This window comes from Hypomesus transpacificus, chromosome 9, assembly GCF_021917145.1.
Source record: "Hypomesus transpacificus isolate Combined female chromosome 9, fHypTra1, whole genome shotgun sequence".
Lineage (NCBI taxonomy): Eukaryota > Metazoa > Chordata > Actinopteri > Osmeriformes > Osmeridae > Hypomesus > Hypomesus transpacificus.
This window is the reverse complement of record NC_061068.1, coordinates 14788916-14816506: the sequence shown is the minus strand read 5'-3', so window position 1 is coordinate 14816506 and position 27591 is coordinate 14788916. Positions and strand designations below refer to the sequence as shown.

Genomic DNA, 27591 nt, shown 5'->3' with positions numbered 1-27591 from the left:
CGCTTTCCGACGTGGAGGCAGAGTCTGGGGACATCGGGGGGGGCCCTTCTATCTCTGGGGCTGAGGTCGCCGAGGTGGTTGAAAAGCTCCGCGGTGGCAGGGCCCCTGGGGTGGATGAGGTCCGCCCGGAGTTCCTTAAGGCTCTGGATGTTGTAGGGCTGTCTTGGTTGACACGACTCTGCAACATCGCGTGGACATCGGGGACAGTGCCTCTGGACTGGCAGACCGGGGTGGTGGTTCCCCTCTTTAAAAAGGGGGACCGGAGGGTGTGCTCCAACTTTAGGGGGATCACACTCCTCAGCCTCCCTGGGAAAGTCTATTCAGGGGTCCTGGAGAGGAGGGTCCGTCGGATTGTCGAACCTCGGATTCAGGAGGAGCAATGTGGTTTTCGTCCTGGCCGTGGAACAGTGGACCAGCTTTATACCCTCCGCGGAGTCCTGGAGGGTACATGGGAGTTCGCCCAACCAGTCTACACATGTTTTGTGGATTTGGAAAAGGCGTTCGACCGTGTCCCTCGGGGGCTCATGTGGGGGGTGCTCCGAGAGTACGGGGTACCGGATTTCCTGATCGGGGCTGTCCGGTCCCTGTACGACCGGTGCCAGAGTTTGGTCCGCATTGCCGGTAGTAAGTCGAACTTGTTCCCGGTGAGGGTTGGACTCCGCCAGGGCTGCCCTATGTCACCGATTCTGTTCATTACCTATATGGACAGAATTTCTAGGCGCAGCCAGGGTGTTGAGGGGGTCCGGTTTGGTGACCTCAGGATCGGGTCGCTGCTTTTTGCGGATGATGTGGTCCTGTTGGCTTCATCGGGCCGTGACCTTCAGCTCTCACTGGAGCGGTTCGCAACCGAATGTGAAGCGGCTGGGATGCGAATCAGCACCTCCAAATCTGAGGCCATGGTAATCGACCGGAAAAGGGTGGAGTGCCATCTCCGGGTCGGGGAGGAGATCCTGAACCAAGCGGAGGAGTTCAAGTATCTCGGGGTCTTGTTCACGAGTGAGGGAAGAATGGAGCGCGAGGTCGACAGGCGGATCGGTGCGGCGTCCGCAGTGATGCGGGCTCTGCATCGGTCCGTCGTGGTGAAGAAGGAGCTGAGTCGAAAGGCGAAGCTCTCTATTTACCAGTCGATCTACGTTCCTACCCTCACCTATGGTCACGAACTATGGGTAGTGACCGAAAGAACGAGATCGCGAATACAAGCGGCCGAAATGAGCTTTCTCCGTAGGGTGTCCGGGCTCTCCCTTAGAGATAGGGTGAGAAGCTCGGTCATCCGGGAGGGGCTCAGAGTAGAACCGCTGCTCCTCCGCGTCGAGAGGAGCCAGCTGAGGTGGCTCGGGCATCTGATTAGGATGCCTCCTGGACGCCTCCCTGGTGAGGTGTTCCGGGCACGTCCCACTGGGAAGAGGCCCCGGGGAAGACCCAGGACACGCTGGAGGGACTATGTCTCTCAGCTGGCCTGGGAACGCCTTGGGGTCCCCCAGGAAGAGCTGGCGGAAGTGGCCGGGGGGAGGGAAGTCTGGGCCTCCCTGCTTAGGTCGCTGCCCCCGCGACCCGATCCCCGGACAAGCGGCAGATGACGATGACGACGACGATGTACCTAAGATGGGGTTGCTTGTTTTGTACAAAATATTCAAGCACTTGGACAACTCTGTAGTGGTCCTTCAATATACTGACAAATGTAGCAAGCCTTTTTGATCTTATTATGTATGCGCATGGCAGACACAGGGGGTTGCTAAGCTACAGCAAACCATGTCCTCACAGCCCTTCTTTCAAGACCCCAAATGGCAACAGGTCAATTATGAAGCGGGACATGGACACTTCTTTGAACCTCTGGCTGAGTGACATTCTCCCTAGATCAGTGTGTCTCGAAACGTAAGTGTGGACATGTTTGAAGTTCTTGTGGCAGCAATCAGTGGTCCAGCTACAGCCTCTGTGTCTCATATGACCACAGTCCATCAACTGCTTTTATCTGCTACGCTTCTCAGACTATGAGGGAGGAGGGGTTATAGGGGGAGGGGGAAGGGGAGGGGCAGGGGGAGACAGGGAGGAAAGGGGTAGCGGGGGAGACACAGAGCCAAAATGTGTATCCCTGTTTTATTCCTGTCCTCAGCCTGTCATGACGCATGCAGGATTTACTAATCCAGCCAGCGAGCCGTTCTCTGGCCCCAAGATATGTTCATCTGGGCTGGCATCAGTGTCTGTCCCACACAAACACCCCCCCACACACACACCACAAAACAGCTACATTACAGCACATTTTATGAATCTAGCAGGTGCTTTTAGGTCAATCATGCATGTAGAAAAAATAGTCCCTAGTAGTAGTGGAACCTAAAGAAGTGTTGTTGTGTGATGAGGCAGTAAATCGGACAAAACATTTTTTTAGCTTCCCAGCAAGGAGAGCCCCAGAGTATCTTCTCCCATTTTGAAGCATTTAAAAATGAACTGTGCCTCAATATTCTATGTATAAAAAGATGCAAACACCCAAATAACCGGTCACTGTAACATCAAGTAGTGCAAGTTGGCTAGCAGCCAAAAACATCAAATGACTGGATCGGATAACTGCTGATGATGTCAAACTGACATACAGCCTAGCGAGCAGACCAGCATGCCCAGCTGAAACATACACCCGTGTCTTCTACATTTTGGCCGCCTGTCTTGCAGAAAACAAGATCTTGGAGCCCTGACCAATCAGAGGGAAGGGAGGGACTGAAGGAGAATATATTTGATCCCTCAAGGAGTAGGATTCTGCGAGCACCAGGCCTTCTGTAATAACAGAATGTATTCATTTGACAAATGCTTTCATCCCAAGCGGAGTACAGGAAGATTTGAACCTGTGATCTCAAGTCAGAAGCTTCGCCGCTAAACTAAGTCCGTCCACGTGTTAGTCCTCTCTACGACCACACTCATATACTCAAATAGGTTGACTAATTCACCTAGCACACACAGACAAACACACGCTCACACACGCTCACCAGGTTGCTGTTGGTGTTGTTGCTGTCCTCCTCAGGCATGGGCAGGTACACGGCCAGAGCCACACAGTTAGCAAAGATGGCCAGAAGGATGATGATCTCAAACGGTCTGGAAGGGAAAACTCAGGAAATACACAGGTCCATAGAGACACCCATAGAGAACCTTCTAGGTGTTAATCAAACTCAGTTACCAACGCTTTAAAAAATATATTATTCCCTGAGGGACAATGTTTGGACTTTTGGAGTAACAAGCAGCTATATTGTCAACATCCACCTCTAGAGAAGCTATAAATTTGCACCAGGGTAGCTATGCCAACCATGACATTATTATTTCAAGGCCTCCACCTAAAATGGGTTTGCTTGTTTTGTATAAAATTACAAGAATCTGCAGAGCTCACTGCAGGCCATCTCAGAAATCTAAAGATATCAGCCACACCAATAAAGTCATTCCGGTCTATTTTGGAGTCATTTGCATGTTGAAGCAATCTGCAGCTACATGCAGGACATCCTCATATAGCCAACAGGATCTAGAACACTGAGATAGAACCGGACTCCAACAATGGTTCCGTTGCAAGGCAATAACGCTGTTGTGCCAAGCTGAAACTACTATATTACGTTTGTAACGACTGTTAGGGGATAATATGACACATTTAAACAATCAGTGCTGCCTCAAGTTTTGTTGGATAGACTTGATAGGGATGAAGCTACTTTTGATCATAGACTTAATTCAAATTGCAAGTTCCACATGGTACCATTAGGGGAGCTGTGACGTTGCATTCTCTAGACTTACCATGTCTGCTTTTAGCCTGTCAGCTAGAGGACAGCTGTCTGTCCTCTGGAAATATCATCTCACTGCCTCAACTTAAACCATATTTATATTTAAATGTTATGTCCATCAACGGCCTTCATGGATTAGTACACATTGAAGAATGCCATTACTGTGGATATATTCATTCATGTTAGCCTTGGTTAGGGTACAGGCCTAGGTCTATGCAAGGCTATGTGCATCAGGACTAAAGTAGTTCTCTTTGACAGTAAAGCCTTAAAAGTTAGTGCTTTTTACGTAAGTGTTCTAAATATTGTCTGATTCAAAGCAGAGGATTGCATTTTGTTACTATAAAATACGTTGAGGAACCAACGATCATGTAGTAAACCATGTTGACTCCACAACTGAATTCACTTAGATCCAGCCACACATCCAGTCATGATCCCACAACCCCTAACCCCATCAGGATACTTCCACTCCACGATATTGATGCAGGCCTTCCGGAAAGGGTTCTTCAGGGTGAGGAAGAAGAGCGAGCGGGCTGGCCGAGGGTTGCCCCCCGTGGCCAGCAGCTTCTTCAGCTTCTCCTTCTGCTTCCTCTTTAGAGTTTCCTCGTCCATAATGTAGGACGTCATCGGCGGATCGCTGCCACCCTCCATCTTGGCTCCTAGGCGGTTCTCCGGCTCAAACAGGAGGTTGGAGCTGGGTTAGGCTGTTCTAACGGGCTAGCTTTGGGGCTAGAGCTTCTCTTAGTCCTGTTCTCCAAAATGTGTCTCTTCTTTTATCATTTAGTCCTGTTTATTCCTTTAGTCCTGTTTACTCCTTTAGTCCTGTTTATTCCTTTAGTCCTGGCCTCTGCCTCTCTCTGCTTTTCTCCATCGGTCGCTCCCTGGTGTCTCTCTTGCTCAGTCTGACTGACACTGTTCTGACTCTTCTCTCCTTTTCCCCCCAGTCTGACCCACCTCTCTCTCCCCCCCCCCCCCCCCCCCTCTCTCTCTCTCTCTCTCTCTCTCTCCCTGATCGTGAGTATTGGTTGGCTGAACAGTTGGTCAGAACAGAGAATATAAATATAGACAATGAGTGTCATTTGTCTAGGGGAGGGGGTGACATGAGGGGACAGGGGCGTGGGTCACACGCAGCAGGGCTGAAAGTTGGTATGGAATGTCAGAGACATAACACTGCTCTACCTCATGAGCACACCAGGCTAACTTCTCTGCAAACATACCGACCTGCACTGAATGCTGTGAACCCGTATCTGTCTCTGTGGTATAGTGGTATTCTATTGTGGTAACAGTTTTTCCCCAAAATTAGGAAAACCATTTTCTCAAAACTTTAAACCAAGCCATCACTCGTCTGGCCAAATCAAACTATTTCCTCAAAAACCTTTTTATCTGTGCTCAAAATCAACAAATGCTTTCAAATCAAACACACAGCCAGTCATAAAAAACTGAGAACACTGTGTCCAGGTTATGTAATTGCAAAAAACTACTTAATTGTATATAGTAAATGCATTTTGCAGAAAAAATTATAGTGATCATCACTTAGTATGGTGAAGTATGGTGTAAGTACTGCAAGTCATACAGTATTGCATGTCTGTATATTCAGCACTTGCATACAGTAAGCCCAAAAAACAAAGAAAACTCTAAATGCACATAACAATACACTAAATAATATTACTACTGCAAAATCAGACTCATTGAGAGATTCATACTGCCTCAACATCACGTGTTTGTCTGGGTCCATCAAGAGGACTTGGTCTACGTCACAGTCATTGTCCTCACGTGTTGAACCATGATTCATGTCATGTATTCATGGGGCCTTCCCGTAGAATCAAAATTTCAAAAGTCTCTAGTACAAAGATATAAATAAGTAGTAAGTGGGAATAGATTTTTTAGATCTAGATTAATCTCACTGTAATCTTGGCATTAATCTAGATTGATCTAGATTAAAATGGCATATTTGAATTCCGCCGAAGGCATTCAGAATATGTGTGCTACCCTAATAATGACAAAAGGTAAGTCTACGTTAGTTTTCCTGTTTAATTGAGGTTAATAACGTTAACTTGTGAATGCTTTGGGAAATCAACAACAAAGATGTCCGTTAGTTTGAAGTTTGATATTCAACAGATATTTGTACGCCCAGTATTGTGTTATTTTAACCGGTTTTTAGCACTGCTACGACCGGCCGCCTGGCCAATGATTTTAACTACCTAAACACACGTATGTTTAGGAACCGTCAACAAATTACACATTTCAAAAGTCAATAGCTTTTTTTAACAACATGAACCTCAACATGAGCCTCAAAATAATGTTTAACTGTTAAAAATGTATGCGTGCATGCTGCACAGCCTTTATTTTGTTCATTTTCATCTAAGGTTATTAAAAATTAAATGTTTATTCAAAAACAAATCTTCAAACTTCAATAGCTTTTTGGTCATGTGACCTATAATCCTGAAATTCATTTCAGAGGGTTTACTGACTATGCATGTGTAACGGTGTGAAAACCGTGAAACTCACTCCTCAGGTGTGTAATAGGCCACCCGCGTCAACAAATAGCTAGCTTTTCTTTGGCGTAGCTAGTAGTGGTCGCGCTTTGCAAGTCAGAGGTTGTGCGTTTGAGCCCAGCGAGTGACAAACGACACCTTGTTGTGACGGAGCGTGGCTATGTCTGTTACATACCGTCACAAATACATGTTGCACAGTCTTTAGTTTTTTCATTTTTAGCTCACACACTTCTGCAACAGGGTGCCAACCCTCAAAATCTCCTGCCACCCTCTTGCCACCCCAATATTTTTCTACATACGGTGGTGCTTGGCCCGGCATCTTCCGCATTAGCTAAGAGATGCTTTGCGTTTAGGTGGTATTTGAGACTGGAAGAACTCCTACATTAAACTAATTCCGCATAGCACATGGTGCAAACAACCTTAGTCTTGTCAAGGTTTCCATTGGGAAGCTTCTTAAACGACGAGTGCAGCACATTGCAAAATGTCTTTTTGTGAGAATTAGTTTTGTAAAAACAGTGATCTGTCCTCAGCCACAGGTCAAGCTTTGCGAGTTCTGATTGGCTGTGACAGACCTGGTATATTATGCTGTGACTTCATTGGCCACTCGCCAAGTTCCCCTCGCAAATGTCTAGGAGTAGAATTACTGTCATGTAATGGAATGTGTGGTGGTTGAAGTGTGCGTCTGTGACTGAACTATGGCTAAACGTGTATCAACAGTTGTCGCCTCTCACACAAGATGCAAAGCCTATTTACGGGTATCACTTTTTGGTCCTTTAATGTCTTGTGTTTTGTGTTGATACTAGATTTGAGAGGAGAAGACTACGTCACAATGGCTAGTTGCTATTTCAGTTAGCTAATCAGATTGCGCCCCATTCATTAATTATGAAATGTTCATGACAAGTGAATATCGGCCAATTTGGTTCTTTCCTCCATGCAGATGTTAATAAATCGGAATAATTCCAAATGAACAGACGGGTACCCACTCTTTGCTGTTAGTTTCCAGTCGTAAATCGCTGATAAGCCGTTCGTCCCTCCCGTTAGGTCGGTCTTTGAAGATACACTCTCCCTGAAGACACGTGTCCAGCAAAGATACGCCATATTAACACTTGTGGAGTTTTTTTCAGAATGTTTTAGATACCCTGCATTCTTTTGAAAGGGTACCAACTAACCAATTGGCTACCAATTCACACGTGCAATTTCATTACAAGCCAAGTCATTAAAACAAATATGGGCATTCTCGCATACTCTAATGTACGCTATGAGTCAGGGCTTGAGCAAGAAACCGCAGAAGCCTTGTGGTACCAGCTAAGACGTTGGTGTAATGCATGCAGAATTACCAGAATTTGATATCTTGCTCACGCAATTAATCTGGGAGACCGACTCCACAATGTGGGTGGAATAATTGCATGATTGAGGAAGTGAGGTGGCTGGAGGAAGTGAGGTGGCTGATGCCTAAGACCAGTCAGTCGTCTTCCAACACTTCTAAATGCGGGGTTGTGGGGAAAATGTAAGTAGTTAAAGGTCCCATGACATGAAAATTTCACTTTAGGTTTCCATTCATTCATATGAGTTCCCCTAGCCTGCCTTTGATCCCCCAGTGGCTAGAAATGTTGATAGGTGTAAACCAAGCCCTGGGTATTCTTCTCCACCTTTGAGAAAATGAAAGCTCAAATGCTCTGATTTGAATTTGTTCCTCTTATGTTGTCATTAAAGGAAAGGTTACCTCCCCTTTCTCTGCTTGCCCGCACAGAGAATTTGGCACGCCGATGAGAAAATGGGCTACGACCTGCGAACGCAATATTGTTTTTTCCTTGAGAGACAACATGGCTTGCAAACGACTGGAGAATGGCAGTTAGCCCCGCCTCTCTGCTCCTCGTAGCATTTAAAGCTACAGATACAGAAAAGGCACGTCATAAGGAAAGCTCATTGTGGGACTGCTCGCAGTGGCTGTAATTCTGCCCCAAGGCAGGAGGAAAGAGCAGAAGGCAGAAGGAAAGAGACTTCAGATACAGTATTAGGGGACCACTAAGGCCTATATAAAAGCATCCAAGAACAGCATGCCATGGGACCTTTAATTAAAGACAATTAATTCACGAGGCCAACATTCTTGGATTCTTCGATGTAGAGTTACCCGATCAGAAAGGCATTTTCATGCAGCCACCTCTTCTTTCTAATACAACTTGGGACGTTGCCTGCAATGATTGAATACGTATTGTCTCAGAGGGGGACTACAGGTCTCTCAAGTTTTGTCAAAGGTTTGGCATGAGATTCCCATACTGCCTGCACCTGTTTGGGTAAAAATTCCGGCCGACCGGGAGATGGGGTGCTGGTGACGTTTTCTGAATTGACTCTGTGTAACTCGAGACAACTATCATCTCAGTATGCCTGTGCCTCGTCCATGCATATAGCGGGACAAGTTATCCCTTATTTCTCAGCGTGAGAAATGGTTGAAATGCGTGAGACTTGAGAGCCCTAGGACTATGTAAGCCAACGGTGTGGTGTGTTGGTATTTAAGTAACAATCACAGTCTCCTATCAGTGAAAACTTTGCTCTGGTTGGTTACAAATTTCATAATATCAAATAGTCGTGTACAGTGCTAAGGTAATATAGGTAGTACACATTAATGAATGAACCTGAACCTGTGTTTCATCTTCAGCTATACGTTTAGTTGAAAGGTGTCTGTGTACATTTTCTAAGACAGCCAGGCCTTCATAATTTCTGAGGCAGTTCTTAATTTGTGATAATATGACCATTATATGATCATATAGCCGACATCTGCTTTCCCTTATATATTACTTTCCTGTTTTTCCATTTAACTTCATGTAAAACTGATAAATGTACTTTGTTGGTGTGAGTCTTTCCATGCCATTGTATATTTTTCAGTAAAAAAAGTGCAGAGAAAGATGTACTTGTATTTTAATTACAGGTTTTCTGTCCTTGAAAACAATAAGGTACTTGTCAAAATATCATATGAGGAATTCCAATGTATAAAAATCCTTAAATGTAAAATTAAATAGTATGGACATGATCATTGAGTGTATAATTTATTTCTGGTTTTGTTTAAGCTTTATCCTCAAAAATATCCCAACGTATTCATTCATATTAATTCACAACACAACTCTAATGTTCAAATTCATTCACAACACAACTCTAATGTTCAAATGCATTCACAACACAACTCTAATGTTGGGCAGTTACAATGTAGTCAATACAGTGGATGTTAGTGCATACTTCTTTTCATTTTTTTCAGCATTCAAATGCCCATCCACGCAAGCCGTTTCAATGCCTCAACTCCCAGATTGCCGCTCTAACTCCCAGAGCTCTCTGAGTCCAGCCCAGAGCAGGATCCTGAGAGGGAGTGGGCTGGTGACTCTCCATCACTGTGCCTGGAGTCCTGCATCTTCACACTGCTGGCACCATGACCCACCTGCCCTTTCCCCTCAACCAGACCTTGTAGATAATGAATGTAACGAATGGCTGCCCTCAAGGTCTCCACTTTGCTCAGACGTTTCTCACTGTTGCCCCCCGGCAGGTGCTCTCGCAACTTGGCGTAGCCCTGGTTCACGCACTTCACCCTCTGCCGCTCTCGTTCGTTCCTCTTTTGGATGAACGCTGGCTCGAAGGGGCACTCGTACACCCCCAGGCGCCCATGGGGGAAGGAGGGCAGGTATGGGAGGAGGCCAGGACCGGGGCCCCTTAAGGAGCCCTCGTAGAGGCTGAGGCTGGCCGGGTCCATGCTGGAGGGGTAGAGGAGGAAGGGGATGTTGTGGGTGAGCGTGTCTGTGCCCGGGTAGCGGTGGTGGAGGTGAGGAGCCAGTGGACGGTGCTGTTTGTGGCCATCAGGAGGTGACAAGCTGTAGGTCAGCCCACTGCTCCTGTTCAGGTAGAGGGGGTGCTGGTCTCCGAAGGGGAAGGAGAAGGCAGCACTCATAGTCTCTCTCTGTTCAGGCCTTAAACCAAGTCTCTTTGTTGAGAAGGATGTCAGTGGCACTTACTGACTGAATACTGAAAAAGATAAAGTTACAGAGTTCCTTACAGATCCCTGTACAGGAATCTTGATAGCAGATGGACTTGAAACAAAAAAGTACTTGTAACTTGTACTTGTAAAAGTCTTTGCAGTAGAAGAAAGAATCATGGTCCTCGGAAGTTCTCAGTCATGATGAATGAGTTTTGAGAGTTTGTCTGTAGACACCACCATCGCCAGTTGCTACCGACACAGAAAGATTTGTTACTTTTTTTTTTTTTATCAATGTGTACCCACTTTGATTATTTTGTAGTTTTTTGGGAACTTCACCGTGAATGCTGATACACATGCATCATGAAAAGCCATGAAAATATACATTAGATCTGCCTATTACACAAAGGGTTAAAATTGTGGGCAGAACTGTTATTTCCCTTCAATAATTTTTAAGAACTTCTAATCCCACTTTCTTATTTTACTCCTTCATGAAGATGACATAGCTGGCTTATGCTCAGAGAAAGAGGAGAGGAATTCCCCCTGCATTAAAACAGTCTCAGATTTCCTCAAGAAAGATAAACGGTTGCCAAAACCACTTAAAATAATAAAAGAGTGTGGTTTTATTTTACCAGGCACATTTGACACTGTGTCTCTGTATTCAACAACTGAAGTTTAGCAGCAAGAGTCAAAACCTTAAACCACTGTAATGTTATTTGCTAAGCCTTAAAAACCTGCAAAAAGCATTCAAGAACCAATATCAGAAATATTAAGACTCTCTCCCTCTTACCCTGTCGGATGTGAGACAAGAGAGACTTCACATGGAGCTCCACTCGGTCCACAGGGAGCGGCGGTGGATCTTTGCCCAGCTCAGGATGCTCGTAACCTGGGGTGATTAGCTCTGACAGGTCCCTGTGTGGGGCTTTGTGCTGGTGGAGGTTCTGTAGTGAGGGTGTGTAGAAGAGTGGGACAGGTGGGAGGAGATCCCAGGAGTTACCTGTTCCTACCCCTTGATGCCCCGCCCCCCAGAAGACAAGCTTCAAGGTGATTACTAAATGTCTGACTGGGAAGTTGTACACTGAAGGTACAAAATGATAATCTCAGAGTTTGACGTTCATACTAGAAAGTCTGTTCTTGGAATTCAAATGTGTTTTTGTACCCATAAACAGTATTGTGTCAGGGGGCTGAAATCCTGACCCATGTTATCATAAAATATGAACATTCATACTGTATACACATATTGTTCGTTTGGAAACAGTTTCTGTGCAGAGTCCCCTGTGTTTCACCTGTAAACTTATTGAAGAACATGGTCAATTCTCATCTATCTATCTATCGGTCTCACTTTCTCTGTATATACTGTACATGTACTGTATGCATATAATATACTGTATATGTATATATACACAGAAAGTATATAGTATGGCTATATAAGGATTTCTGTTAGTAGGAAATATGTTTTTTTAAATAACTTGCTTTTACATGTCTTCTTTTGAATCCAACTGAAATTACCAACTGAAGGTTAGTTGCAAGGTTTAATAGCAAGGTTTGAGGCATCAAAGACCTGCATCACGCAATGACTGTTTGCTGTTTCCTACACATAATCCTCCATTTCCCATTCCAGATTAACTAGTCCTCCTTTTTACTCCCATCGGTGTATCCTTCTTCTACAGGAAGCTTGGTCTTTCTCCCTGCCCTTCTAATCAGTTTCATTAACTGCCAAATAAATACATATGTTTTTGTATTTCCAGTATTATTTACTATAATATTTAATGTCATATTTAATATGTATTCCTATATTGAGAGCGATATGAAGATTTATTTGTGATCATTTTGATTGTGCTAAATCCAGTTTTCAAGTCTGGACACAATTTCTGCACCGTAAAAAGCCTTCACGTCAAACCAAATAGGATTTCTAGGGTCGCTAAGGGCTTGTCTGGACCTGTGGTCCTGGGGTTTAAACTGGAGATTGATCTGTAGACAGTACAGCAGAAGGATCGAGTTGCAGTAGCGTTGCAGGACCTTCTATCCACTCCTACACACACACGCATAAGTGTTCAAACACTTATGCACACCCATGGAAGTGTGCACTTGCGCACGCACATCAAACACACACCAAAGATGTGCATGTTTGTTTTTGCGCACAAACCTTCTCGCACGCTCTAAACACAGATGACAGCCTTAAAAAGAACCCAAACATCAATCATCGCCACGAGGGCTGGTGTGGGCTGGAGAGCTTTGCCCCTCAAAACAACACCGATATCCTCTGGCAGCCCCCCCCCCCCCCCCCCCCCCTGAAGGGAAGGATCCCAAACCATGCAGAGTCACTGAAATACTACCACTGCTATTACAAGGACTCATGAAACTCCTTTACTGCCAAATACTTTTAGTACCAAAATAACTGCTACAACTTTGAATCTTTGAGCTGTAATACAACCAGAGCACATTCAGATCATAATTGAAAAATAAAACAGACTGGAAAAGGACTATATCCCTACAATATGTATAATATTGTAATAATAAAATATCAGATGTATTCATGTATGTTTAAAGTAAGAAGTCAAGAATAATTCAAACACAAGGCCAACTGGTTCAACAGTCCTTTTATCATGATAACCTGAAAATATAAAATAGATCAATTTAAAAGCATCCATCTTGTTCAATGATTTGATGCTATAACCAGCTACAGTGTTCCACCATGTCAGTAGGCTAGCCAGTGCTGTGTACAAGTCACATCGACCTCCATCACTGAAGTCCATTACAGGACATTACAGATCAAGTACAGGAAATACTGTATTCTGAACCTGACATGAGATCTCTTTCAAATAGACAGAACTATTTCACACTCCCTTAAGAGTGTGTCAGACAGTTCTAACCCCTCAACCATAACACGGTGGACCTCATGTGTTTTGGATAAATACTCTGAGGGGAGATGGCACTGCGAGCTGAACTGTCTCTCAGCACCAGCGGATGTGAAAACAACGATTCGCTCATCAGAGGAACAAGACTAAACATAATACCATACCTCACAGGGCTCACACACACACACACTTTCCACACACACACACCAATCACACACGCATACACACGCATACACACACACACACACATACACACATGCACACACATGCAAACACACACACACCTCTTTGAATTTCTCACTGTCTACCATTACTGTATAAAATCTATTTTTCGTATCTTTCTTCTCTACTACTTGCTCGCCATATGAGAGTTTGTATACTTCACAAATTCTAGCTCTACATTCTTTATGTCTCTCTCTCTCTATCTTCTTTCCTTCCTGTAAAGGACTTCAGCTCATTGAAATGAGAGAAGATGTAGTGTGGGTGAGAGCAGCCAGAGGGTGAAGTCATCACCTCCACCTCACACACACATCAGGCTGACAAGTTGTCTGTGTGAGAATGACACCATCTCTCTCTCTCTCTCTCTCTCTCTCTCTCTCTCTCTCTCTCTCTCTCTCTCTCTCTCTCTCTCTCTCTCTCTCTCTCACTCACTCACTCACTCACTCTCTCTGTCTCCCGCTCTCTCTCATATACACACACACATTCACTGACTCACTCACTGGTGTGAACAAGAGGAGCATTCCCAATGGAAAAGCAAACATCCATCACATCAGATAGTTGATTGAACTCCCATGTTCATGTTTGTTGTTGGCCAACCAAAAACACACAGATTCCTGTCTGGGTATTGACATCTAGCTGTCTGTCAAATGCATGATGGAGGATCTGAACTGTTTGATCCAACCTACTTTGTGTGTGTGTGAGTGTGCGTGTGTGTGTGTGCGTGTGTGTGTGGGTGTGTGTGTGTGTGTGTGTGCGTGTGTGTGTGTGTGTGTATGAGTGATCCTTCCTGTGCAGGTGTGTGAAACTAGCTGGAAGCAGGGACCAGGTGTGTGTTTTAGAGGAAGTGATGAGTTGCTCCTAGAGTCTCTCTCACTCGCTCGCTCACTCACTCTCTCTCTCTCTCTCTCTCTTTCTCACACACACACACACACACTTGACCACATCACGGCTGCTGTGACAAGGTGCAGACAGGCAGGGCTACAGAAACTGGCCTCCCAAACAGCAGCCCACCTCTCCACCTCAGGGGAATCTGTCCTCACCCCCACTCCACACTAGATTCAGTAGACTGGTCCACACCAGGTCTATAGACTCACAGGACTGGTCCACACCAGGTCTATAGACTCACAGGACTGGTCCACACCAGGTCTACAGACTCACAGGACTGGTCCACACCAGGTGTACAGACTCACAGGACTGGTGCACACCAGGTCTATAGACTCACAGGACTGGTCCACACCAGGTCTATAGACTTACAGGACTGGTCCACACCAGGTCTACACACTCACAGGACTGGTCCACACCAGGTCTATAGACTCACAGGACTGGTCCACACCAGGTCTACAGACTCACAGGACTGGTCCACACCAGGTCTATAGACTCACAGGACTGGTCCACACCAGGTCTATAGACTTACAGGACTGGTCCACACCAGGTCTACACACTCACAGGACTGGTCCACACCAGGTCTACACACTCAGATGACTAGGTCACAGTCACAGTATAACCTCTCACTCCAGGCTGGATCATAATCATCTGCAGAAAAATCTGGACACTGTTCCTTACTCTGAAGAAGTTATTTGGACATATGACTCCTAAAGTATATTGTGTATGATTATATTTGACTTATGAATGAGAACTATTATGATCATAAATATGATAAATGATAACAAATAAGGTGGTGTTTATGGTGGTTGACATCGTACATTGATTAGGAGCACAAAAATCCAGTATGTCGATCTTTTGTCTGGAAATCTGTGCATGTGTGTCTGAGAGAGTGTGTGTTTGTGTGTGTGTGAGTGTGTGCATGTGTGTGTGTGTGTGTGTTTGTGAGCTCTTTCATCTAAGGGCGTACTCCCTCGGCCGTGTGCCATGCTTACATGGATCAATCAAGTGTCTCTGCGTGTGTTTAGTGTGTGTTTCTGAGTTCATGTATGTGCTTGTTTACAGTGTGTGTGTGTTTGGAGGCCCACAGTAAGTGTTCTTCCGCATGCGTCCGTGTTTATGCATGAACACTTTGTGTTTGTGTGGCTCTTGCTGTTTGAGCGTGAGTGTACGTGCGTGTGTGTCTGTGTCTGTACTACAAAAGACACTCAGAACCCTAAGAGGACAAACAAACACATCAAAAGACAAGTCCCTTCCATAAATCTCTGTGTAATCCATCTAATAGACAGCCTCACAGCAGCCTCTCCACCAATCCCCATCAGTCAGGATCCCGTCTGAAGAGCAACCCTGCAGTTGCAGCATGCGTGTGGACGCTGACATTAAAGGAAACCACAAAAGAAACGTCTCCTCTACCCCAGTCTACAACAGGTAGAGATGATTTACCGCCATTATTTTATTGAGGTTTGGTTGACTGGGAGTGTACGGAGAATTGCCTCCATTCTCATTTCAAAGAATTTGAAGCTAAAAATTGCATTATTGTATACCAAACTGGACAATAGAGTTAAAAAAAGTACTTGATACAGAATGTAATGTGGTCGTGTAATTATTAAGACCCATGGCTGCTGCTTCTGCAACGTGCATGAAATGCAACCTGTTTATATAACTATCATAATTGCATGATGCGTCTAACTTTTGAGGCCTTCCCCACACTCGAAACACAACGCCTTTCCTGTAGAAACACATCAGCTCCTTCACTCACGCCTCTTTTCAGTGACGACACACTGGAACTTAAAGCCGTGACGTGTCACTGCTCTCCGTGTAAAAGCACCGTCAGGCTAGAATACTCATGCTGTGGAAGCTTCTGTTGACATGAAACTATGCACAGTAGCACACAGCCCTCTGGTGGGCGAATCACACAGTCTTGTTAAGACAGGATGGCGCCACTATACAGCCCAATAGAGCCAGAAACAGGATGTGGAGAGGGTTAACCAAGTCAGAACGCAGTCGTGAAGCACACACATACACACACACACACACACACTGACGACTCAGTAATATGAGCAGAGCAGAGTGGAGTTGACAGTGCAGACATGGAGTTACGTGCTGAGCTGTTGAAGTCTATCTGGTACGCCTTCACCTCCCTGGATGTGGAGAAGAGCGGGAAGGTGTCCAAGTCCCAGCTGAAGGTGGGTCAGGGGTCAGGGGTCAGGGCAAGGCTCAAGTTATAGGGAAGAAGATGAGAACTGGGTCCTTAAGCTAAAGAGTTTGTCTGCCTCTCTGTTTCCATCATTTTCAGATTGTACTCACCTGTGCTTTCTTTTATTGTGATTCACTGTGTTTCTTAAATTGGTGCGTTATTCCTTTTGCAGACCTTAAGGTTTGTTTTCTCTTGTCCACAAATTGTCAATTGTCACATTCATCATTGAACAAGAAACAAGGTCAAGACATTTTCATTTGGTTCTCATCACTGATCTTTCCTGTCGTTTCTTCACACTGCTGTGTGCATGTATGAAAGCGTGGGTGTGCTTCCTGTTTACACAAGAAAGACATCACAGTATAGCTCATGTGAAAATGTCTCACCTCGGTCTTTTAAAATCAATTTCAACGCATTTATCTGTTGTGCTGTGCTTTATGTGTGTCACAGAAGTTCCTACAACTTGATATAATGTGTTAGTGTATGTGCTACAGGGTCTTAATCTGGATTGATTTCTTAACTGTTGAGCATTTGGGATCCTCTGGATTAAAACCCACCTCTGGACTATAAGAGGTGGTGTTTAGCACAATGGTGGTGATCTGACCTGCTTCTAGAACTGTCCAGCACTGTGGTGGTGATCTGACTTGCTTCTAGAACTGTCCAGCACTGTGGTGGTGATCTGACCTGCTTCTAGAACTGTCCAACTGTCCAACACTGTGTACATACCTTAACATTGTCAACACAATTCCAAATGTGAATTTTCCAAATTATTTTCTTTGTGTATGATTCATCTACTCAGGTTAGTAGACGGTTGGTGTAGAGATTATAATTCATTATTCTCCAAATCATCATACAGTATGCTGTATATAATATGTCATGATCATCATCATCCATGATCATTGTTGTCATCCAATCTGTGTCTGGTGTGTGGACTGTTGTTGATGTGAGGACTCCTAAAGGCTTAGCGAGCACTTGGTAGAATCATGAACAGTCTGGTGAGCTCCAGCACCGTGTTGAGGGAGCAGCCATGGGGGATCTGTGACGTGTCTAATCCCAGTCACACTCCCCGGCTGAGAGGCTGAACCAGGCTCAGCCTGGCTGGGGACTCTGCCCTGGAAGCCCCAGAAAGCCACAGCTCACACTTAATAAGCTCTGTGTTTGGGCATCATACCTCATGACATGTGTTGACAAAAAATGTTTCTGTGCTGTCTGATAAACCTGTGTTATGTGTCACTGTGTAAATTGCAGTCTCATGACCTGTGTTAATGTGTTACTGTGTTACTGTGTTAATGTGTTAGTTGTTGTCTCATGACTTGTGTTACTATGTTCTGTGTAACTGTTTCAGATGGTGTCTCATAACCTGTGTTATGTGTTACTGTGTTAGGTGCTGTCTCATAACCTGTGATATGCATAACTGTGTTTGCATCTGTCTCATAACCTGTGTTCTGTGTTTCTGTGTTAGGTGCTGTCTCATAACCTGTGTTACTGTGTTACTGTGTTAGGTGCTGTCTCATAACCTGTGTTACTGTGTTACTGTGTTAGGTGCTGTCTCATAACCTGTGTTACTGTGTTACTGTGTTAGGTGCTGTCTCATAACCTGTGTTACTGTGTTAGGTGCTGTCTCATAACCTGTGTTCCGTGTTACTGTGTTAGGTGCTGTCTCATAACCTGTGTTACTGTGTTACTGTGTTCGGTGCTGTCTCATAACCTGTGTTCTGTGTTACTGTGTCTGCATCTGTCTCATAACCTATGTTCTGTGTAACTGTGTTAGGTTCTGTCTCATAACCTGTGTTCTGTGTTACTGTGTTAGGTTCTGTCTCATAACCTGTGTTCTGTGTTACTGTGTTAGGTTCTGTCTCATAACCTGTGTTCTGTGTTACTGTGTCTGCATCTGTCTCATAACCTATGTTCTGTGTAACTGTGTTAGGTTCTGTCTCATAACCTGTGTTCTGTGTTACTGTGTTAGGTTCTGTCTCATAACCTGTATTCTGTGTTACTGTGTTAGGTTCTGTCTCATAACCTGTGTTCTGTGTAACTGTGTTAGGTTCTGTCTCATAACCTGTGTTCTGTGTAACTGTGTTAGGTTCTGTCTCATAACCTGTGTTACTGTGTTACTGTGTTAGGTTCTGTCTCATAACCTGTGTTACTGTGTTACTGTGTTAGGTTCTGTCTCATAACCTGTGTTCTGTGTTACTGTGTTAGGTTCTGTCTCATAACCTGTGTTCTGTGTAACTGTGTTAGGTTCTGTCTCATAACCTGTGTTCTGTGTTACTGTGTTAGGTTCTGTCTCATAACCTGTACACAGTCCTGAATATCCCACACGACCCAGAGGCATTGGAGGACCACTTCAGAGACGATGATGATGGACCAGTCTCCAACCAGGGCTACATGCCATACCTCAACAAATACATACTGGATAAAGTAATGCACACACACACACTCTCACAAACACACACACAGGGACTGGCCAATAGTGTCCCTGCATGAAGTCTTTGGGTGGATTTATCAAAACATTTGACTGTATAAATGTGTTTATCACGGATGCAGTGGCAGCATTGAAACAGTACCACTACTACTACTACATCAATAGTATTACTACACCACTACAAGTGCGAGTCAATCTGGCTTCATCACACGCAAGACAACACACTTACAGTCTCAAACACTTACGCAGTTGTACATAATAAATGTGTAGCACACCAGAGCATAACTGCACCCAGCTAAACTGCTGTTCCTCTGACCCCAGGTGGTTGAGGGAACGTTCGATAAGGAGAAGGTGGATGAGCTGTGTTGGACACTGTGCTCCAATAAAAACTATCATCCCAAAGATGGAGGTATTCTGTCCCATGACGATGCCCTGAGACTCTGGTGCCTCTTCAACTTCCTGTCTGAGGACAAATACCCACTGGTGCTGGTTCCAGACGAGGTGAGCTCCGTCTTCCTGTCACTTCCTTTCTGTCTCTCCCTCTCTTCTCTTTCGCCCTGTCAGAATGTGTAGTAACCATGGCTTCCACCTTTGACAAGTACCAACATGAGGAGTGTAAGATGGCTGAGCGGGTAGAGCATCGGGCTAGTAATCTGAAGGTTGCCAGTTCGATTCCCGGCTGGTGCACATGTCGTTGTGTCCTTGGGTAAGGCACTTCACCCTACTTGCCTCGGGGAGAATGTCCCTGTACTTACTGTAAGTCGCTCTGGATAAGAGCTAAAATGACTAAATGTTAAAATGTTAAAGATAGACTAGTAGGAAACACAGATGGAAGGAGAGGAGGAAGGATAGGATAGGAGGTAAGGTTGGAGGAAGAAAGGGAGGTAGGAGAGGAAGTAGGAAGTAGGATAGGAGGAAGGATATGGAAGGGAGCACACAGCATCTGGCCAGGTCATACAGTTTGGGGGCCATTTGTAAAGGTAGGTAATGTAATACAATGGTAATGTAATACTAGAGCAAAACAAATACTGGTCAAAAGTTTTAGAGTACCCCCATGTTTTCAAGTTTTAATTGAAATTTAAGCCAGTGAATAACCTGAAATGGTACAAAGGAAAGCGGTAAACTGCCAGAGGTAAAAAAAAAATAGTTTCGTTTTTTCTATTACTGTAACGAAGGAAGACAGACAGACAGACAGACAGACAAACAGACCATTATAACCCTTAAAAGTGTAGGTCTTTCCTTTAGAGAAATGGCAAAGAAAGCCAAGGTGTCAGTGAGTACAGTTTCCGACACCATCAAAAGGCCCCTGGAAACTGGAGGAAACTCTGACAGGAAGAGGTCTGGCAGACCCAAAGCCACAACAAAATCAAAAGACAAGACTGAGAATCAACAGCTTTTGTGATAGGCGGCTCACAGGACAACAGCTTCAAGCACAGCTGAACACTGGTCGAAGTAAGCAAGTCTCAGTTTCAACTGTGAAGAGAAGACTGAGTTGCAAGTTTGACAGGTCGAGTGACAGTAAGAAAGCCATTGCTAAGACGGCTAAATAAGAACAAGAAGCTTGCCTGGGCCATGAAGCACCACATGTGGTCTACTGAAGACTGAAAGAAGGTCTTATGGACCCATGAAATCTTTGGTTCATCACGCAGGGTTTTCGTATGCCGTTGAGTAGGTGAAAGGATGGTTCCTCGGTGTGTGATACCAACTGTCAAACATGGAGGTCGAAGCGTGATGGTCTGGGGCTCTTTTGCTGGATCCAGAGTCGGCAACTTCCACAGAGTGGACGTGGTGGCTACTTTGATGAGTCAAAAATGTAGATTAACTTTTGTTGAACAAAGCGATTCCATGATTTATTTTTTATCTCCAATTGTTTATTTGTTCTATGCTTTCATTTCAGAGTAGATTGAGACATTAAACTGTGTACATTTAAATATAAACATAACATTTAACTGGAAGTTTATATGTATTGTATCTCAGTTGGTTCTCTACTGGTTCCTGCTGTAGGTGGAATATTTACTCAAGAAGCTGTGCTCAGCCATGAGTGTGGAGCTGAGCTGTGTGGACATGGAGGACTTCTACTCCCAGGAGGCCGTGCAGCAGATCGGCGTCAATGTGTGGCTCTTCCTGGACTTTGTGAACTATGGAAAGCTGACCAGGGGTGTGGAGCGGGAATCTGTTACCATGGCGATAGAGGAGGTCTACCAGGAAATAGTGGGCAATGTAATCAAAGAGGTCAGCTGGATGTGCTTGTGTGTGTTGTGCATACAACATCTTTGTTTGTGACTGTGTGTCTAGATAGATATAAATTGTAGTGTTACAACAGTAAATCTTACAGCACTAAATCATGTCTAAATCAAGCAAAAAAAATATTATTAGTAAGTGTTTGCATAGGAATGAGTGAGTGAGTGAATGTTTGTGTAGGAGTGAGTGAGTGAGTGAGTGAGTGAGTGAGTGAGTGAGTGACTGACTGAATGCCAAACCCTCCATACCCATAATCAAGGTCCTCAGATTAACCTCCCAGCTGAAATAACCGTGAACTCTGTTTCAATGTGAGCATGTCGTTGTGTGTGTGCGTGTGTGTTTGTGTGTTTGTGTGCCCATTCCCAGGGCTACCTGTGGAAGAAGGGCCACCTGAGGAGGAACTGGACGGAGCGCTGGTTCTCCCTGCGTCCCAGCAGCCTGGTGTACTTTGTGAGCGAGGACAGCCATGACTGCAAGGGCCTCATCGAACTGGACCTCAACTGCTGTGTGGAGGTGGCCGCCACGACAAACATCTCTGAAACCAAAATCTACGTTTTGGTTCTGTCAATTAGACAGACTCCAAAAATGCCTATAGGAGCTAAAGAGCCAAACAGGGGTCCGCTGAACATACAGTAGACGGGCGTTTCCCCAATCAAATGTAGATTTGTTTACATGAAGATCGCTTCATCGACATCCCTGTCATCGTCATCACAATCCTCGTCATCCTCTGTGTGTTGCGTTGCCGTTGGCAGGTACTTCCGGAGAGGGAGGGGAAGAGGTGCATGTTCTGTGTGAAGACCCTCACCAAGACCTACGAAATGAGCGCCCCCGACACCAAGCAGAGACAGGAGTGGACCAACGGTTTGTCCGAGAGGAACTTTTAGGAGAAAATAAGTTTGATGCACAGCTTGAAATGTTGTTTCCTGGGTCTCTGGGCCCGGCTGCCTGCTGTAGATCCGAACAGTGGTGTGGTCATGACGTGATCCTTCAGAGCACCCTCGACTAACACGTCCCCCCCTCCTGCTGTGTCCGTCAGCCATCCAGACGGCCATCCGCCTGTGTGTGGAGGGGAAGAGCTCTCTGCACGAGGACCTGAGGCGGCGACGCCGGCAGCAGAGGGAGGAGCGCGAGAGGAGGCGCGCCGGCAAGGAGGAGGAGCTGCAGCGACTGCACCTCCTGCAGGGGGAGAGGGAGAGCAGGCTGGTGGAGCTGGAGCTACTGCAGGTCAGGTAGAGGGTGTCTGGGCCAAGCTGGCCGTGGTTACATTTATATGTATTCATTTAGCAGACTGGCCTACAGTGTGTGTGTCCTCCAATAGAGTAATACCTAATATTACTCAATAGTCATCTTTGCCATCACAGTAGTCATCTTTGCCATGGAAACCATATTCTTTTGGACTGCAATGACCCGTTATGGTTTTATGTTTTATGCTAAAGACAGTATTACTGTATGTCGTGAAGAACTACTATAATGTACTGTGGTAACGCACAAATCCAAACAATCAGCAAGTTACAGTAACAAAAAAAGGGAATCACCCCAATAGCATGTCCGCCTCCCACCTGTAGGAGGCGCAGAGGCAGGCACAGACAGCGCTGCACCAGGAGGAGCAGAGGAGGAAACAGCAGCAGGAGGAGCTGCAGAGAGCCCTGCAGGAGCAGGTCCAGGAGGCTGAACAGGTGAGGAGGAGGAGAGAGGGAGGGAAGTGGAGGAGAGGGTGGGAGGGAGGGTGGGAGGGAGGGAGGGAGGGAGGGAGGGAGGGAGGGAGGGAGGGAGGGAGGGAGGGAGGGAGGGAGAGGGAGGGAGGTGCTCACATCCCTCCTCCCCCATAAACACACACACAGAGAAAACAGAAGAGCCCTTCTTCTAGACCCTGGGTGTATGTTGGGGGTGTGGAGGTGATGTAGTGCAGTGTAAGAGTGAGGGCTTGTCCTGGGCCAGGCGCGGGCCAGCATGCAGGCAGAGATGGCCCTGAAGGAGGCGGAGGCGGAGCGGCAGAGGAGGAGGATCAGAGAGCTGGAGGAGACGCAGCTACGCCTGGAGGAGGCGCTGCACCTGGAGATCCGAGTCAGACAGGACGAGGAGGAGCACCGCCACGCACAGGCCACGTATGACACACACACACACCATGACATACACACACACATACACACTCACACATTCTCACACACACACACATACCTTAAAGACAGACAGAGAATCAGGCAAACGCATGCAGACCAACAGATACTCATTCCCTCTGTCTCACTGTCTTGCGAACACACTTTCTTTGTATTGCCATGGATGTCTGACACCAGTAAAATCACTCAAGAGCTTCTCAATGGCCTCAGACCCCCACCCCCCAACCCCCCCTCGCCAACTTTCACGCAAACGTTTATGCCATCTTTTACGCTGCACAAGAAATATGTTGTTCCTGGGCCCTACATTTCACTGTCACTGGCAAGTAAATGAAGCAAACCTCAACACTCACACCAAACCTGTTATAAGCTTGTCTTAAACTTTGAATAATGGTGTGCAAGTACACAGTCGCCTCACAAACACACATTCCCCCTTTGTGAGCCTATTTCAATTTCCTGTCACCTCTTTGCAATTTGCTTGTGGTTAAAAAGTCTGTGATCTTGAAGTTCAGCAACATCAGACCACATATGTGAGCTGTGTGTTTAAACTTCTTCCCTCCAATCAGAAACCCTCCCTTTGTCAGTATTCAGAGCAGCATTATGTACAACAGTTTGTGTCACTTGAGTGGGCCCACTCAAGCTTGTCTAAGTAAGATTTATTTATAAAATGTTCAAGCTAAACTGGTACATTGTTTTAATATAAAGATTTGCAGGAACAAATATAAGTCAAATATGTAATTACTCTCATAGCATTGAGGTCTACTTCATGGAATTCAAAATTCAGTGGATTAGTGCCGATCTCTTAGCCTGGCTGCCAGCCCAACTCAGCCCCACCCACAAAAAAATTGGGTCGGGAAGTTGGGTCTGGGATCGCTAGTTTTGGGAAAAATTATGTCCGAACAGGAGCTGTTCGGACCAATCAAATTGTCAGGGAGGGCTTTATACGATGATGGACAAATGATCAACAGTAACGTAATCAACCACGTCACCAAAGAGCGCTTGGGTTGAATTTGTTTTCAACAAACAACATATTACGTTGCTCTGGTTGTAGGTCTATCCAATTTAGCGAAGAGGCATTTTTTCCAGGGTTCGGTTGAAACACGCCCCATACTCACAGCCCAACGGAACGGTTTCAGACTCATATTCTGACTAGAATTATGAGTATGACAACGTCAGGCTACCGATCTCTCCCATGTCCCCGTCCTAGGTTGCTGGCTGAGGAGGAGGAGAAGATGAAGGCGCTACTGGCTCTCCAAGAGGAGCAGGAGGAGTACATCCTGAAGACTCAGAGAGAGAAGCAGGAGCTCAGACAGGAGATGGAGAACAAGTCCCAGGCTCTGGACGAGGCCCAGCTTCAGCTGGAGAGGGTCCGGGCCAGTCGACACAGAGTGGACCAGGACATAGCAGTGAGTTCCACTGTCCAGTTGACCTAGTGGTTAAGCACCATGCATGGTAGCTCAGATATGGTTGCTTTGCACTGTGCCTGGTAAATACAAACTGCTGTCTCTGACCACAAAATGCTGCAGATCCCTTCTAATCCTTGATTGCTTTCTGCATGCTCCATATCTACATCGCTTTGGCTAAAAGCGTCTGCTAAATTAATACAATTTGAAGCTAAAATGCCAATGTAACTTTGTATTCCTGCTGACTTCCTCTTCCTGTTGTTGTTCAGGCTGCGCAGAGGAAGCTTCGCCACGCCAGCACCAGCGTCAAGCACTGGAACGTCCAGATGAACCGCCTCATGCATCCCATCGGGCCTGGAGGTGGGAGGACGGGTGGCACCATGGCTATCTTAACTACTTAACTAAACAAACCCCTGAACATGCAGTCTGTAGCATAATAATAATAATAATAATAATAAACTTTAATTTTCTATAGCTCCTTTAAAAGTTGCATCTGAAAGCGTTTCATCTAAGTATTGAGCACGAGATGTTTTGAAAAGAATAGCCGAGTCGACACCACAACGATAACAACAACTATATTACGGAACAATATTGTTTGCGATTACTTTCAAAATATGTTTTTTTCCAGCTGATGAACTATAAAACAATGAAGACCTATAAGAATCCATCCAAATTGATAGTTCTTGAACATTTAAAATGGCACATGACATTTAATCGTGAGGCTGGTGCAGGGGCGTAGCCACAGGTAGGCCTGGGTAGACACAGGCCTTCCCAAGTTGTTCTAAGGCCTAACCCAAAAACGAAAATATCCCCGAAAAAATTATGCACCGGGTGCACATCGTTAAGTAAAAAAACTGAAAAGATTTTAGGCCCAAAAAGACTATTCTGGCTACGCCCCTGAGCTGGTGTGGATGCAAATATAGCTATTGTTGCAGTAATAGTTCTCGTTACCATCCTTGGTGTGAACAGACGGTTTCTTTCTCTGTGTCTCCCTCCTTGCAGACAGAAGACCCTCGTTGGGGGGCTCTGGTGTGTCTGCTGTGTGTGTGTCGACCGGAAGAGACCCTGGCCTGCGCCTGTACCACCAGAGGAGCGAGAGGGAGAGGGGGCTGGAGGGTGGGGGGGACCAGGGGAGCGAGGTGAGAGATGTGGACGCCGGTCGGAAGGTGGATAGGCCTCTGTCTCAAGCGTCTAATGGGGATATGGACTGTGACCAGGAATGACATACAAACTGATGTGTTGCAGTGACCCGTTTTCAAAATGAATCAAATCTAAATGTCTGAAAGCTACATTAAGGCTGAAGGCTGAGTCTGTATTAAGAAATGTTTCTGCTTGAGATGCTTGTAGTGTTTAGAATGAACATGAATGTTCTAGCTTAATAAAGTCACAGGAAATCACCTACTGCACTTTTCCTTGAGCTGTGGTTTTAGTTTTGAAATGGAAGAAATGTTATCCGAATGGTCTGTCATGATCAGATTGTTCTGCTGTAGCTGTAACATGTTCTGCACCAAACGCACTAGCTGATCCCTTTACCAGCAGATTAAATCTGAATCCATCAATAACCTGCAAGTCTGAAGCCTGGTAACAGATAACAAAACACATTTAAGTGGCAAATTTACTGGTTCCACCTAAAACTAAAAAAGCTACTGTATATTATAGATGCCAACAAAGGACTGCATCGTATGTATCCCGTTCAGTCATTTGGCTCAGAACGACACCTGGTGGCTATACAGTATATATATATATACACACACTGTATTACTGTAACAGTGTATCTGGACAGTATTCTCAACACTTCACTTTTTCCTCATGTTGTTGTGTTATAGCCATATTCAAAAATAAATTCAATTAATTTTCCCTCTCAGAATTCTACACAAAAAAAATAACAAAAAAACTATCACATGTACATAAGTATTCACAGCCTTTTGCCATGCCACTCAAAATTTACAATGATCATCCTTGAGATGTTTCTACTATTTGATTGGAGTCTACCCGTGGAAAATTCAGTTTATTGGATATGATTTGGAAATGCGCACTGTCCATATAAGGTCCCACAGTTGACAATGCATGTCACATAAATTGTCTGTACACTTCAGAGACAGGATTGTATTGAGGCACAGATCTGGGGAAGGGTACAGAAACATGTCTGCAGCATTGAAGGTCCAAATGAGCACAGTGGCCTCCATCATCCATAAATAGAAGTTTGGAACCATCAGGACTTTTCCAAGAGTCGGCCACCCCGGCCAAACTGAGCGATCGGGGGAGAAGGGCCTTAGTCAGGCAGGTGACCAAGAACCCGATGGTCACCAACAGAGCTCCAGCATTGCTCTGTGAAGAGAGGAGAACCTTACAGAAGGACAACCATCTCTGCAGCACTCCAGCAATCAGACTTGTATGATAGAGTGGCCAGACAGAAGACAATCTTCAGTAAAAGGCACATGACAGCCCACATGGAGTTTACCAAAAGGCACCTGAAGGACTCTCAGACCATGAGAAACAAAATTCTCTGGTCTGATGAAATAAAGATTGTCTGGAGGAAACCAGGCACCACTCCCTACATTGAAACATGGTGGTGGCAGCATCATGCTGTGGGGATGTTTTTCAGCGACAGGAACTGGGAAACTAATATGGATTGATAGAAAGATTAATGCAGCAATGTACAGAGAGATCCCACAGGAAAACCTGGTCCAGAGGGGTCTTTGGTGATGGTGATGGCTCTCTTCAGGCAGCGGGACAGGTACATGTCCTGAATGGATGTTTGGGCTGATCTGGTGATCTTCTCTGCTGTCCTCACCACTCTCTGCAGGGCCTTCTGGTCAGCAGCAGAGCAACTGCCATACCAGACTGAGAGGCTGCTGGTTAGGATGCTCTCAATGGCACCTCTGTAAAAGATTGTGAGGGCAGAGGGTCGGACGTCAGCTCTACTCATCCGGCGAAGGAAGTGGAGGCGTTGCTGTGGCCTCTTGACCATAGAGGTGGTGTTGGTGGACCATGTCAGGTCATGTGTGGTACGCACCCCCAGGAACTTGGTGCTTTTCACTCCACAGCACTGCCATTAATAG

General features: G+C 45.5%; 4 protein-coding genes across 6 annotated transcripts in view; 1 reads left to right on the top strand and 3 right to left on the bottom strand.

The window, feature by feature from the left end:
- cacna1sa (calcium channel, voltage-dependent, L type, alpha 1S subunit, a) overlaps window positions 1–4690 on the bottom strand; it is a 31616-nt gene extending 26926 nt beyond the window's left edge. The window contains exons 1-2 of one of the 2 annotated variants that reach the window (XM_047025727.1): window positions 4207–4690; window positions 2973–3078 (exon numbers count right to left, since the gene is read on the bottom strand). In XM_047025727.1, the coding sequence (XP_046881683.1) occupies window positions 2973–3078; window positions 4207–4394 (294 nt within the window). In that variant the 5' untranslated portion in view covers window positions 4395–4690. The remainder of the gene's footprint in view (window positions 1–2972; window positions 3079–4206) is intronic. The other variant, XM_047025726.1, reaches the window with a different exon arrangement.
- Window positions 1–27591, bottom strand: part of LOC124471292 (NACHT, LRR and PYD domains-containing protein 12-like) — a 1476309-nt gene that overhangs the window by 1087585 nt on the left and 361133 nt on the right. The window lies entirely within an intron of this gene.
- On the bottom strand, window positions 9175–17824 carry LOC124471382 (achaete-scute homolog 5-like). 2 transcript variants are annotated; one of them, XM_047025875.1, is made up of 3 exons: window positions 16460–17824; window positions 10984–11134; window positions 9175–10445 (listed from the first exon to the last, which is right to left on the bottom strand). In XM_047025875.1, exon 3 carries the CDS (start codon window positions 10167–10169, stop codon window positions 9546–9548), a length of 624 nt encoding a protein of 207 aa, XP_046881831.1. In that variant the 5' UTR covers window positions 10170–10445; window positions 10984–11134; window positions 16460–17824; the 3' UTR covers window positions 9175–9545. The 2 variants fall into 2 exon arrangements, with proteins under 2 accessions (XP_046881831.1, XP_046881832.1); XM_047025876.1 differs by lacking the exon at window positions 16460–17824 and having other exon boundaries at window positions 9175–10243; window positions 10340–10445; window positions 10984–11206.
- Window positions 16149–25805, top strand: LOC124471318 (differentially expressed in FDCP 6 homolog). Its single transcript, XM_047025787.1, has 12 exons — window positions 16149–16338; window positions 18627–18767; window positions 19093–19272; window positions 20776–21003; window positions 21379–21525; window positions 21765–21873; window positions 22049–22236; window positions 22578–22688; window positions 22951–23117; window positions 24334–24532; window positions 24799–24889; window positions 25532–25805. The coding sequence occupies exons 1-12, from the start codon at window positions 16243–16245 to the stop codon at window positions 25750–25752; spliced, it is 1878 nt and encodes a 625-aa protein (XP_046881743.1). The 5' UTR covers window positions 16149–16242; the 3' UTR covers window positions 25753–25805.

Coding starts and splice junctions, on each gene's coding strand:
- LOC124471382 (XM_047025875.1), bottom strand. CDS start 10,169: ATGAGTGCTGCCTTCTCCTTCCCCTTCGGAGACCAGCACCCCCTCTAC.
- LOC124471318 (XM_047025787.1), top strand. CDS start 16,243: ATGGAGTTACGTGCTGAGCTGTTGAAGTCTATCTGGTACGCCTTCACC. Junction 19,273..20,775: donor TGGTGCTGGTTCCAGACGAG/GTGAGCTCCGTC, acceptor TTCCTGCTGTAG/GTGGAATATTTACTCAAGAA. Junction 23,118..24,333: donor CACCGCCACGCACAGGCCAC/GTATGACACACA, acceptor TCCCCGTCCTAG/GTTGCTGGCTGAGGAGGAGG.